Here is a 13921-nt window from a genome sequence, read left to right as displayed (position 1 = left end):
GGACTCAAACTTGTGAGTCATATAATCTTAACATACACAGATCCTCAGCTTTTACCGATGTACAAATACATCATTTGGTGTTGTAATTCTTGATGTGACTGATTGGGAGTGGAGGTGGAGGGGGTTGTCAGTTTGCCACCATGTATTATATTATTACTCTTAGTAATTATTTATTATAATCGCGCTAATTTTCTAATTTAATGCAAATAATTGGACCATTTTTAATATAATATTGTGGACTAATTCCATAGATACAATCCACATATAATACCAGAATGGGCAGGCAAATCATCAACTTATCAAAAAATTAACTAAGTTGTCTAATTCAGCTTATCATCATTAATCTAATTCTAAACTTAGCTACGCTTTCTTTGTTAATACATGATTCAACAACAAGGCAAAACGCGTGAGTTTCATCAATTTCCAACTTTTTTTTATCTTTTGTTTCTTTATTTTTCACGAAGAAAGTTTCCTCAAATTAAAAAAGACTTACGAAACTTTTATAAGAAGTAACAAGGACCCTGTGGAAATGTGGATCGGGCTTAAACCAAGTGGAGAATATTTGTTGCCTAGTTTTTTTTTTTTAACGTAAAACGAAGAAAATAATATTAAATTATATAAAGCATATTACAACTACATATCAATGTTGGATAGAATTGTAGAAATTGAAATTTTCGTCATAGATTTGTTGCCTAGTTGGACATATCAATGTTGGATAGAATTGTAGAAATTGAAATTTTCGTCATAGATTTTAGACTATTATTATTTATTTATTTATTTATGAATGAAAGATTATAGATTATTATGTTGCACTATATCTTATTTTTATTTATAGTTGAAAATTGGTAAAAATAATATGGGACACGGTCTAACAGTTAAGTAATGTCATACAATCTGATAGGACATAAGTACTATTTACCACAATCACCTCCTTTTACGCTATGACATTTACTTATTATCTCCGGATATCTTTTTATTCCTACCATGAAAATTTTCTAAACATAGTAAAAAGGATAATGATCGACATACAATAGTCAAAGAGTTCTAAGGGGAAGGGGTAAAAGTAAGACAATATATTATTCAGTCATATAAGTCCCATTCCCATCAATCTATTTACACAAATTCTTATTTACAATGGGTGTACAATAAATATTGTACACCGAAGTAAAAGTTAACACAAAATGCTTAAAAGTTAAGCTTATATATGTAAAAGTTATCTATTTTTAAGTAATAAATTTTTTCATTTTAGTAAAACTTATTTCTTCAATAATGTATAAAATCAATCATTTAACCTTTCAAAATATTTATCTATTAATTTTTTTTACTAATATAAAAGTTAATCAAAATTAGGTTAAAGTTATCTTGGTGTACAATAAATTTATTGTACACCTTGTGCGCGCAAGACCTATTGATCTATTTATCACTTCAACTACAAGAGTACAAGTGATTCCTATTCTTCTTTGTCATATCATCGAAAAAGAATCAAAAGTTCACAACCATCCTCATCCATCAAAACCAAATATTATCGGCATGACATATTTTCACTTGACAATTAGCTAGGTGCCTAGGTGGTTTACGTAAACTTAATCTCTAACTCAGCTATTATTTTCTACTCTCTTTCATTTAATACACTCGTAATGTCACAACTTAATGTGTCTAATTGTTATTCAACTGAAAATAGAGGAGTGATCACCCAATAAGATAAATGATTTTGGCACGTCCATGATGAGAGCACAGTTTACCCAGTCATATATGTGTCAAAATCAGTAGTGAGTAATGAGTATTATGTCACAGACTGACTTAGAGACCTCCCATACGACGCCTAAATAGTCAAGGTTTGATCCAACCCCGTATGCAACAATCATTGAATACAACTATATACGAGGGAATAACACGGGAAGATTAATAACTTTAAAAAGACGCATGTGTCAAATTGTGGTTTTATTTCTTTGAGGGGAAATTTTGTGATTTAGTTTTTTTTTTTTAGGGAACAAATTGAAGTTGTATTCATTGCTTGGCTTTGCATCTCATACTCAACGGTAACAGTACGTACTAACTCTCTTTTTTTTCTTTTTTTTTTTGAAGGAATAGTAATAACTACTTTTTGATTTTTTAAAAAAAAAACTGACTTAGTACCTGGAATTTTATTTTACTTTATTTAATTTTTGGGTGTTTTTTTTTATTTTTTTTAATTTCTTTTAGGGGTCAAGTATAAAACCGGAAGGTTTTCAATTTTAATTTTGGTGGGCGGCCTCTCTTTCTTCACTCAAACTTTTCTTTGATTTCTTCTTCTCTTTCTCTCTCCTCTCCAGACGCTCATCGTTCATTCTCTGCTTTGAACCTTCAATCCAACATCTCCTTTGTAATTCTTTCTCCCTTTTACTTCATTTTAATGATGATGTTGAATTGTTGATTACATTGACGAATTGTTTTGGTTTTTTCCGATTAAAAAACGTAATTTGACGAATTGTTTTGGTTTTTCTTGTTTTTGTTTTCGGGTTTTCAGCCGCAGAGCAATGGTTGAATTAGAGAGGAGTGAAGAAGCCGTGAATCACAAGTTTCTGCCAAGGGAAGAAATCGGGTTAGAGAATGATAAGAATAATAATGATTACAACGACCTAATCCGAGAACAAGGAGAATGCAGCAGCAGCAGCTCTCCTTCTTATTATTTGGACAAATTTACCCTTTACGAAACCCTAGCCGTAAACTCTTTTACCTTATTTTACTCTCTTCGTTTTATAATCCATGGTCTTTTAAAGTTATATACGTACATTTGATATCGAACGGACTAATTAGGTTCTTGGTCAAATAATATGAATTGGATTAATGGGGAGATATTTGTGAATTGAACCTTTTTTAGGGGAATGACTGCTACGCATGATTAGGAATTGGTTTTGTGTTTTTTCATTTAATTTAATTTAATTAATTTATTCACCAAGTTGTTGTACCAATCCCCTATAATTGGAGGATGGTGATAGTAAAATTAAAATAAATAAATAGATTGAATTTGTAAGAAATGTAACTCAAAGGTGCTATTTTGTTGGTAAAAAAAATATGACAAGCCTCAAGTGCCTAATTTGTCGATAAAATGTTTGACTTTCTGCTATAATGTACCTCGATATTCTTAATACTCCCTCCGTCCTTTAATACTCAACCTGTTTTGACCGAATACGTTTGTCAATGCACAACTTTGACCACCAATTTCTTTAACTACATATTATAAAAACTTATAAAGATATTAATATTTTAAAAATATATAGTAAGATGAACCAACATTATATTACTTCTATACTAGAAATAAAACAGTCAAAATAAATTATGTGAATAGTGCAAAAAGTCAAACTGAAGGAGTATTATAGAAAATGTTGTACTTACCAGCACTTAATTAGAATATACGCATTGTGTGCATTATGTTATGATAACATTTAACGCGCTATATTTCCTAATTTTGTTATGGAATAGGATTTCTACATGATTGGAAGAGATGCAGAAGGAAAGAATTGGAGAGTGATGAAAATTGGCAGGTCCAAGCCTTCTGAGCTTGATTTCTATGAATATCCCACAACTTATGCATATGAAGAATGTCAAACTTTATTGCGCAACATCCATGAAAATAACTTATTGACAGGTGGACTTAAAATTGTTGCTAATTGCTACGGCATTATAGGTATGTTAAAATCTACTGCAAAAGAAACCATTTTCAGAACTATTATTATCAACTATTACCTCCGTTTCAAAAAGATTTTTACATTTACTATTTACATTTACTATTTGCACGGACTCTGGTGTAATGTTTAACCGTTAATATATCCAATTTCGTATGGCAAAAAATTATAAAAAGTTGATACATTTGTTAGTATCTGACTATTTGTTCGTTCTTCCCATAATTTTCAGGTTTCATCAAATTTGTGAAATCTTACTATATACTTCTCGTTACTGAGAGAGGTGATAGTGGGAAGATGTACGGTCATCAATTCTATTCCGTCGTTAAATACAAGATGATCCCTATCTGTCATACTACTGCCTTAAAATACATGTATAATTCTACAAAAGAGAATAGGTAACCCATGAGTGACACTCGATATATGCTTACAATAATTTTATATTTTTCTAAAATTGATGATATGGATAATAGGTACAAGAAACTTTTGCAGTTGCTTGATTTGAGGGATAACTTCTTCTTCAGTTATACGTACCCTCTTATGCATAGGTTACAACATAACCTAAGCAACCAGGATACAGAACAATCATGTGATAAAACAATGTTCGTGTGGAATGAGTATCTAACTCTTCCCATTCGTGACTGTCTCAAGTCTACTCTTTGGACAGTTGCACTAATACATGGCTTCGTCAAACAGGTACTCCCTCCGCCCCTTAATACTTAATTGACTTATTAATTAAATGGGTGTTAGTTGATAGTGGGGTATTTTATTTAAGGCAAATTTGTCAAAAACTACCTTATAAATTTGATTTTTTGTGAAAAACTACCTTATAAAAAAAATGTTATAATTAACTACCTTATAAAATAATTATGTTGTAAGATACTACATTTTTCCGAATTTCAAACGTTGAATCATTATTTCGTGATTGACTTTATCATATGTATCTCACGTGTCATTTAATTATCCATTTCCCATGACATGTTACATGAGATGCACCTAGTAAAGTCGACCCCGAAATGTGTAATCAATGCTTATAATCCGACCAAATTTAGTATCCTGCAATGTAAAAAATTTATAACGTAGTTAATTACAACATTTTTTGTAAGGTAGTTTTTCGCAAAAATCCAAATTTATAAGGTACGTAGTAGTTTTTTACAAATCTGCCTTTTTTCAATATAGTTAGTGGAAAATGTGTGAGGAGAGAGGCGTGGGACTGTGAGAGTGGGGTGTGAATTTTTAAATGATTTTTTGTAGGGAGTAAGGGTGTAGTTGGATTAGTACATAAGTGTGAGAAATAATATACAGAGTATTAGTAAAAATATCCATTTATAAAAGTGGTGTAAGTATTAAGGGACTGTCTGGAAAGAAAAGCGGTGCAATTATTAAGGAACGGAGAGAGTAACAAAATATAAAAGGTTGTTCTAATATGTCTAGCATAATGTCGAATTATTTAATTAGTCATTTCTCTTTTGAGCTTTTAATCTTTTGTTCTCTTGTATTTCGCTTTTGTTCTCTTTTGTGCTAAAATTATAATGTTGAAACTAGCTTCTATTAAGCATCTTGCTAGATAGAGATGAGGTTTCGTGAGAGTTCCAGAACCTTCTAGGCTTCTTCTAGAAGTTTCCCATGCATTAACTTGGACTCTCATGACAATTCATTAATTATTGCCATATGAAGCTAGCTTCTCACTGTCATACTATATTACATATGTATATCCAGGTCCAGCTATCCACTGGTGGAAACAATTTCTTCTTAACCCTTATTGCAAGACGGTCATGCCGGTTTGCTGGAACCAGGTCAGTTGTTCTGTATTCAGATCAGATTCAGATCAGATATTAGCACTCTACCAATTCAATAACAGCCTTTAAAGCCAATCACTCCGAATTTTGTGCCAAAAAGTATCATTTTGACTAGACACGTTTACAATGTATAACTTTGATCATTAATATCTTTATCTGCGTATCAAAAAAGAAAAAATTAAAATTTGAATATATTGAAAACTTGCGTTGAGACGAGTCTAATAAGACCAAAGTTGATCAAGTGGACTACTATTTTGCGACTTTTTTTTAGTTCCCTTGGTTAGATACACATGTCTTGTGACTTGTCACTCTTAATTAGCACCTGTTTTTATATGCATTATACGGAGTAGCTCGTTATACCAATTCTTTTCCCTGATTTTGTGTTGTTTTATATGTGAGCTAGGTATGAGAAAAGGGGTATCAACAAAGACGGACAAGCTGCAAACGATGTTGAGATTGAGCAGATTGTATGGCAAGATATTGATGGTAAATGCCCAACTGAAATCACTTCAGTTGTGCAAAATCGGGCTTCAATACCACTTTTCTGGTCACAGAAACCTTCTTCGTTTTTTAATCTTAAGCCCGATATTCTACGTACGTTCCTGAATCCTGATACTCATTTTCTGGTTCTTAATATTCTCATTTTGTTCCCCAATTTGATCACTCTGCCTTCTTTACATAGTTTCTGAAGACAACGGCTGTTATGAGGCAACACGGCTTCATTTCCAAAACCTTCAACTTAGATATGGAATGCCAATAGTTATACTGAATCTGGTTAAGGTGCTAAGCTTGCCTCAAATAGATTTCTTACATTTCTCATTGCATGATGTTACATTGATATATAATCTCCATGAATTGCAGACATCCAAAAAGAAGCACCGCGAATATATTCTGCATCAAGAATTCCAGAAAGCAGTTGATTCCATTAAGAAAGACTTGCCTGAGGAAGATCAGTTGGAGTTTTTGAGCTTAGACCTTGATGCAGTCTTCCAAAAGTAATGTTTCTTCCTTGTGTTAATGTTACAATTAAATGGCAAATTAGGCTAATGTGATTATGTGAGTATAACCAAGTTTGTTTGCAGCCAGGATGCTGATGAAGTTATAGAAGTAAAACATATGGCTGTAGCTGCATTGGAGAAAACTGGAATCTTTTCTTGTCAAATGCCTCAATCTATCAACTTCAAGGCATCATCTGACTTGTCATACACCTGGTAATTTTATGTCACCTATTAGAAATGAAGAAGAGCACAATTATCTGCATCATTTTTTCTGATAAAATGATATTAGAAGAAGATTTCCATTTTCATCTCAAGATTAATGTCATGTTTATAGTGAATTAGCTGAGATATTTAAAATGTGATGGAGTTGATTCATTTAGTGTTGAGTATTGACTTTGATTATATGTGACGCAGGGTCAACTCTAGTGATAGCAACAGTAGTTGTAAGGAGCAGAAAGGGATCCTAAGATCGAATTGCCTCGATTCTTTGGACCGCACTAATTTTGCTCAATTTGTTTATGGCATGGTTTCTCTTGGTCTTCAACTCCATACTTTAGGAATAACTGAATCCAAAGAATTGGACTGTCAAAACCCTTTAGCATTTGACCTGATGAACCTTTATCAGGCCATGGGTGATGCCCTTTCACAGCAATATGCTGGATCTCCAGCCCACCATAAGGTATATATGTGCTCAATTTCACATCTTTCACAAGTTCATTTTCAGAAACTTATCAATTTTACTATTTTGTTGTATGATAGATATTCTCCAAGATCAGGGGTCAATACAAAATGGCAACACAGTTTCAGGAGTTCATGAAAAGCATTCAACGTCACTGCAGCAATTCTTTCACGGATATCTCTAAGCAACAGGCTATCGACATGTAAGTTAGTTTTAAACATCACTAAGTTCAGACTATATAATTAACAGAAGAAGAAATTGATTTACATTGCGCGCTGTTTTCACAGATTCCTTGGACATTGTCAACCAGAATCTGATAGTGGTGAATTGACACCCCGAAGAAACAATTTATATCAGGGGCACAAGTGTGGATGGATAAACTCTATCTACTTGAATAACTTAACCAGGTACAATGTACATCTGTACAAATGTACCAGCTGATTTTTTTATGAGCCCGTGTAGCTGCTTTAAAATGAGTTGTTTTTTAGTGTGTGTGGTTGATGTTTTCCATTCATTTGCAACAATCAGGAAAGACTAATGCCCACCCACTGTTATTTGCAGGTGTAATATATGTATCTATTCTGGGTTCGAAAGGCTATGGTTAGAAAGCGATGACTCTGGTCCCCTGCACTTAACAGAACGATCTGGAAGTTCTCAGCATCAGTCACAAGAAGGGTATGTTTGTATTAGTATAGCAATCAAGGGCTATGAATATTTCTGCTGATACAAAAAATCCAGCATGAAATCCTTCAAGATAACTTATTTTCATCGTTTTTGCAGGTTCCCTATGGTGGACTTTTCTGCTGGCTCATAATGTGTCAATAATCTTACCCTTTTGTGGCCTCCTAAGTTTGTCAGTTCTGCAGAAGGGAAGGGAAGGGAAGGGAAGGGAAGGGAAGTTTTGACCTGGTAGGCTAAAGACTAAAATGTTTTTCAAGTGTGGAGTACTATTTATCTTTTGCTGGTGTCTTTATACTCTGATTCCGAATGAACAGTTTTGTTGGGGTTCTGCAACATGGCCATCTTGCCATCAGAACTAGGACACACTTTATATCAGGGGCACAAGTGTGGATTTCCTGTTATAGATCGATTTCCATTATAGATGTATAATTAGCGTATACTAGGACACATATTCTGATATCAATCTATTCAATCCCCATCTGCATTACTAAAGCCCTAACAAATCTAGATGCTAAGATCCTGAGACGAACACTGATTAATAAGAGACATATTCAAGGCTTTACATCAAGTTAAAGGAAAAAAAGGCATGATTTCCAATAATATCAAAGACAGGAAAGACTCTTAATTGAAAGGTGTTACCAGCATACGAACATACCTTTGGCGAGGCTGTTACATACTGCTACAAGTTGTGGACTGAAGGCCAACAGGAACTCACTCAGATGCTCCATGTTTTTGACAATAGACCATGAGAGAAGCCGTTCGAGCTTGTTGGCTATTTTTGGTTGATCAATGTGTCCAATATATTTTGACAGTGATACATTGTACTTTGACATAGTTACTTGGTAGTTGGTACTTTGACATAGTTACTTGGTAGTTGGTACTTTGACATAGTTGTTTGTACTGTATTGTGAATTTGTGATAGTATCTAATTCAAAGGCCCCTTAGTTAAGGCCTACTGAAAAGAGAATGTTCTTGAAGTAGTAATTCATAAACTAATTCTCTGATACGGACTAGATCTAAAAGATAATGAACTATTTCATTTTCCTCAGGGAACGAAGTAAATTGTAAAAGATAATGAACTATTTCATTTTCCTCAGGGAACGAAGTAAATTGTAAAGAGATACAACCTTGTAGAGTTATAGAGGCGTTATATCCTTCATCAATCTGGCATAATCGGGAAAAGACAACACTTTGAACTGTTATAGGAGATTTTTGTTGAAATTTATCTCATGTTAAGAGAGCAATGCTGGGAAGCGTAGTAAAGCCTCCGATAACTTGACACTAATGTCTCAACCATGCAAAATCTTAACAAGAAACAAACACAAACCAAGAAACAAAGGCAAACCAAATCAGATAGTAGACGTGGACAGGAAAGATTAACTGAAAGAACATATGTCCCCAAACCGGGAACAGAGCTAAATATTGGAACAAATAATATAACGCAGAGCACTATCTGTTGAAATTTATAGAATCTATTAAGTTGTCGCAAAATAGAAGAAAATATAGGGGATAAAACAAACAAGATTTGCTCTTCAACTAAGCATCTACATCTAAACTCAACTGAAAACTAAAGCTCCCATTGTCTTGCATCCCAACAGTTCCTGAAACCAAAATTTCAAAACCCAAAAGGGCAAATCTTACTCCCAACCAGTGGCTGGTGGAGCATCTGCGGCAACAATAGGAACTCCGGCAGTTGGTGGTGGAACAGCCTCATCCCAACCATCAGCAGCAGCTGCAAAACAAGTCATGATTTACAGAGCTCAGCAACCATGAATCAAATACTGCACAGCTGTGCATTAAATTTACAAATACTAGCAAAACTTACAAAAAACAATTACCAGAAAATGGTTTGTTAATGGATTCAAATCATATAAATATGTGCAAAGTGAATGGAATATATGTTTATCATTAATAACCAAGAATTTCTTATGTGAAACCAATCTTTAATAACCAAGTAATACTCAAAGCATAACAAATTTTTACCTGGAACTGCTGCGGCAGTCCAGTCTGCAACAGGAGCAGGTGCTGCTGCTGGCTCAGTGTTCCATTGATCAGCAGAGGTAAGGGACGCCCATTGATCAGAAGATTGAAGAGCAGTCATCGCACCACCACCGTATTCTATCTGTCCAAAATCTGTCACGGGAGCAACTTCTTCCTCTTCTTGGTCCTTGTTTTCTTCAACTTCCCTGTAGAAAAATAGATCAACCTGTATAGAACAGCAAACAATGATTAACAAACAGAGACACGCAGACACAATCTTCTAATGACCAAATTCATGTTGGTTAGGTTACAAATGAAAAGACGCCCAACGTATGGAAAATGGGGTTGATCATGAATAAGAAAAGAAAAGAAAAGTGTAAGCTTATGTACCATGACATCCCATTGCTGTCCAATGCGGAGAGTTCCACGCATCTGTAACACCATACGAGCCAAGAGCCAAAACAAGCAACCAATGCTGTGTTTGCCTTTGTTGTTAGCAGGGATACCAATGTCAACGTATCGCATGGGAGAATCAGTATCACAAAAGGCAATAGTGGGGATGTTTCCAAGGGCAGCTTCCTTAATAGGCTGCAAGACACAAAAGATACAAAAAAAATCAGCATAAAATGTGATAAAAATATAAATTATACAAAAAAAGAATCAAGAAAGTTGCGAGCATAACCTGGTGATCAGTCCTGGGGTCAGTAAGGATCAAAAGGCGAGGCTCACAGAAAGAGGTTTGAAGCTGGTTAGTGAAAGTACCGGGAGTGTGCCTACCAGCAATTGCGTGAGCTCCAGTGTACTGAGCAAACTTTAGAACTGCCCTCTGACCATATGGTCTAGCAGATTGAACAATGATTTCCTGGGGGTTTTCAATTGCAACAATAACCCTAGCAGCCATTTGCAGCTTTTCCCAGGTCTTGGCCACGTTGATAATGTGAATCCCTATTTACAATATTCCAAACATATTTAATTTCAATACCATATGTACACAAACAATAGTCAATAAAAATTCAATCTAAACGAAAAATCTCATATTTTCATGTTAACGGAAACTGTTTTCTATTTTACTTAGTGCGACGCTAAATCTTTAATTACAGATTTGATCAAACACCTGCGATAATACAAGACTGCTTCACCTACATAAAACTCTCATATATTAAAAACTAATCATGCACTTTAAGCAGAGCTAAAAGTCATGCACAATCAGGTCCATACAAATTTAAGATCGCTAACAAAAAAAGAGACAGAAGTCAGAAAGAAATAAGTTGATACTAAGAGAGATAATGTTAATGTGAGTATATGACAGCTAGCAACTGTAAAAAAAGCTTCCCAATTATACAGGAGGGGAAAAAACCGTGCAAGTCATATAATGAAACACCTGCTTACTCTATTTAACAAAAGCCTTTGCAATTTCTCAATGCAACATAAAGAATGTCAATGTGACAACTTAAGTGTGACAGTAACTACACTGGAAATGGATATGTTATTGTGCTATCTAGCATCTCTAATGGGTTTCCCAAAAAGGCAGGAGTCCATACAAGCAAACGTTGTATTTCAACCACTGACATCATGTAGACCAGCTCAACTTCATGCCAACATAAAGGATCTCACATCCTACTGATGCTCAATCCACCTTTATCACCATCTCAAACGAACAAAAATTTCCTCTTAGAAAGAAATTAACTCTAAAAAAATGCGGAGCTAAAGCCAGAGTTCTTTTTGTTCTTTAAGAGTGACTTTAAAAGCTTCTTTATACTCTTTTGGAAAATACCTTAAGAAGAGGGAAGCAGACACTGTACAATCAATCATTTCAACAATTGGTGCACACTTGGTGCACACTAATAAGACTTTGACAACTCTGCTAAGTTTAACCTTAAGAAAGAGCATAAAGAGGGATAAAGGAGGATAATCAGCAGAGGACAAAGAGATGATTTAGTGAAAACTAAAAAAGAAAATATTTTTTCTCTCCCATCACGCAAGTTCATTCTTCTTTGAACTTAGGAAATTATGGCAAAGCATCCCTTTCCTTAATCCATCAAATTAATTGGACATTAAACGACATTTCTATCAAATTAGCATCAAAACTTGAATAATCCACGATTTAATTTAATCAACATGAAATCCAAATTCTAAAATCAACATGAAAACCCTAATAACACACTCAAATCGTTACAGACTAAAATCACCAGCAGAAAACATCAATTACAGATCTCCACTCATAATCAACACTACTTCTGATTCAAATTGCATCTGTTATCATCAAACAAAAACCAAAATCCAGAAGTTTAAACAAAATAAATAGGAGATAGAAGAATATATACCGTCAGAGCGGCGCTTGAAGACGTATCGCTCCATCTGGAAATCACAGTTCTTGGTGCCGAGATGAACATGGGCAGCCAACATCATCTGAATGTCAGCTTCCTTTTGGCTCAATTGCTTCGACGCCATTTTCGATGATGCTCGAGAAAGCTCGAAGCTTCAAAATGGAGGAGAGAGAAAGAAGAGAGAGGGAGGGAGGGAGGGAGGGAGTCCGGCGTAGCGGCCTTTGCTGGGAAATCTTAAAGAGAGATTATACAAGTGGTAAACCCTAGGGGTTTTATATCACGAGGAATGGGCATGGGTCGAAGGAAGCTGACCTTCAGATAAACCCGAACCATACCTTGTTGGACCGGCCCAATATTTATAGTCCGGGTCAAATTATTTGAGGATATGTGTCCATATGCTTGAAAATGGGTTTGTGTTTGGGTCTAATATTCTTAGGGGTCGTTTGGTTCGAAAAGGGTAAAGGGAATGACAGTAAGAAAGGGAAAGAGAGAGAATGGAAAACAATTCCCTTTCTTTTACCAAGTTTGTTTTCTAAAAGGAAACTCATAAACTATCTTCCCTTTCAATCTAAAATCACGTACACCCTCCCTTCCTCCTCCTCTTCCATCATCGTCTATCCATCTCCGCCACCAATTTGCTACCATCCCGCCGCCGACGTTGCTCCCTACCATTGTTGCCGCCTCTACTCCTCCTTCTCTCTCTTTTCGCACCTTTTTCTCTCTCTCTTCCCCTTCATCTTTAACTCTTAGATCTTGGAGTTTGGTGGACTTTTATTTGTAATTGGTGTTGTTTTTATGGTAAGAGTTATGATTTTCGATTAAAGTAATTTTTGGGACGGGTGGGGTTGTTTTCGGTGGGGGGTTGGTGGTTTTGTGGTAGATAAGTTAGATTTTTGGTGATGGCAAGGGTGGTTCCGTGGTGGTTTTGAGGGAGTTGGAGTAGGTTTTCGGTGGTGGTTGGGTATCCCGGAGGTGGATGGGTGGTTTTAAGGGAGTTGGAGTAAGTTTCCGATGGTGGTTCGGTAATTTTGAGGGAGTTGTAGTAGGTTTCCGATGGTGGTTGGGTGGTTCCGGCGGTGGCTGGGTGGTGCCGGAGGTGGTTGGGTGTTGGTTGGACACTTTAACGACATCTCCGGTGGTTGTAGTGGTGTTTGTCGGTGGGTGGTGTGGTTATAGAGATAGTCAATGGTGGTCAAAGTGGTAGTTGGGTTAGTTGGGTGATGAGGACTTTGGGGGTAAGGATGATTCCTTGGGGGGTGTGGGGAATGAAGGTAGAGGAAAAGTGGGGAATCATGAGGGTAAAGGGAATGATTGATTTGGTCTAACAAACAACAACAAAGGGAATCAAGATAGTTGATTGCCTTTCCCTTTAATGAATACCCCCAACCAAACGGCCCCTTAGTGTGTTCGGCAAAAGCGTTTTGAGGTAACGGGTGAGTAAATTTTATCAAACGTTCAAAATATTAAAGCAATTTTATATAGTTTTGTTATATCTTACCATGTCAATCGTTACTTATATAAGGCTCTTCTTTTTTCCTTAATTTCAGTTTCAAGGCTTATTTTTCAGCTCAATTGAGATAAGCTAAGTTCAGTTATGTTATTCAATTCATTTTAACTTATTAGTATATTATTATTAATTAATATAGTTTTTTTTTTATTATTACTGTTTACTGTTATTTTTTATTTATTATTTATTTATTTATTACTACTACCTCCGTTCCTTAATGTTCTTTACGGTTACTATTTGCACGGACTCCAATGCAATATTTAACGACTTATATATCCATTTCCGTAT

At 35.2% G+C, this 13921-nt stretch overlaps 2 protein-coding genes across 2 annotated transcripts; one reads left to right on the top strand and one right to left on the bottom strand.

Moving 5' to 3' along the window:
- The first annotated feature begins 2170 nt into the window (after nucleotides 1–2170).
- Nucleotides 2171–8481, top strand: LOC110787170 (phosphoinositide phosphatase SAC2-like). Its single transcript, XM_021991742.2, has 15 exons — nucleotides 2171–2362; nucleotides 2507–2702; nucleotides 3463–3667; nucleotides 3895–4060; nucleotides 4136–4358; nucleotides 5382–5458; nucleotides 5865–6055; nucleotides 6144–6241; nucleotides 6323–6456; nucleotides 6544–6672; nucleotides 6874–7138; nucleotides 7219–7340; nucleotides 7426–7545; nucleotides 7700–7813; nucleotides 7919–8481. The coding sequence occupies exons 2-15, from the start codon at nucleotides 2517–2519 to the stop codon at nucleotides 7950–7952; spliced, it is 2064 nt and encodes a 687-aa protein (XP_021847434.2). The 5' UTR covers nucleotides 2171–2362; nucleotides 2507–2516; the 3' UTR covers nucleotides 7953–8481.
- A 714-nt stretch (nucleotides 8482–9195) lies between these two features.
- LOC110787224 (40S ribosomal protein SA) lies at nucleotides 9196–12368 on the bottom strand. Its single transcript, XM_021991808.2, has 5 exons — nucleotides 12124–12368; nucleotides 10482–10744; nucleotides 10190–10387; nucleotides 9803–10025; nucleotides 9196–9551 (listed from the first exon to the last, which is right to left on the bottom strand). Exons 1-5 carry the CDS (start codon nucleotides 12248–12250, stop codon nucleotides 9457–9459), a joined length of 906 nt encoding a protein of 301 aa, XP_021847500.1. The 5' UTR covers nucleotides 12251–12368; the 3' UTR covers nucleotides 9196–9456.
- Nucleotides 12369–13921: the final 1553 nt, after the last annotated feature.

Source organism: Spinacia oleracea, chromosome 1 (genome assembly GCF_020520425.1).
Source record: "Spinacia oleracea cultivar Varoflay chromosome 1, BTI_SOV_V1, whole genome shotgun sequence".
Classification (NCBI taxonomy): domain Eukaryota; kingdom Viridiplantae; phylum Streptophyta; class Magnoliopsida; order Caryophyllales; family Amaranthaceae; genus Spinacia; species Spinacia oleracea.
This window is presented reverse-complemented; position numbering and strand designations above follow the sequence as displayed.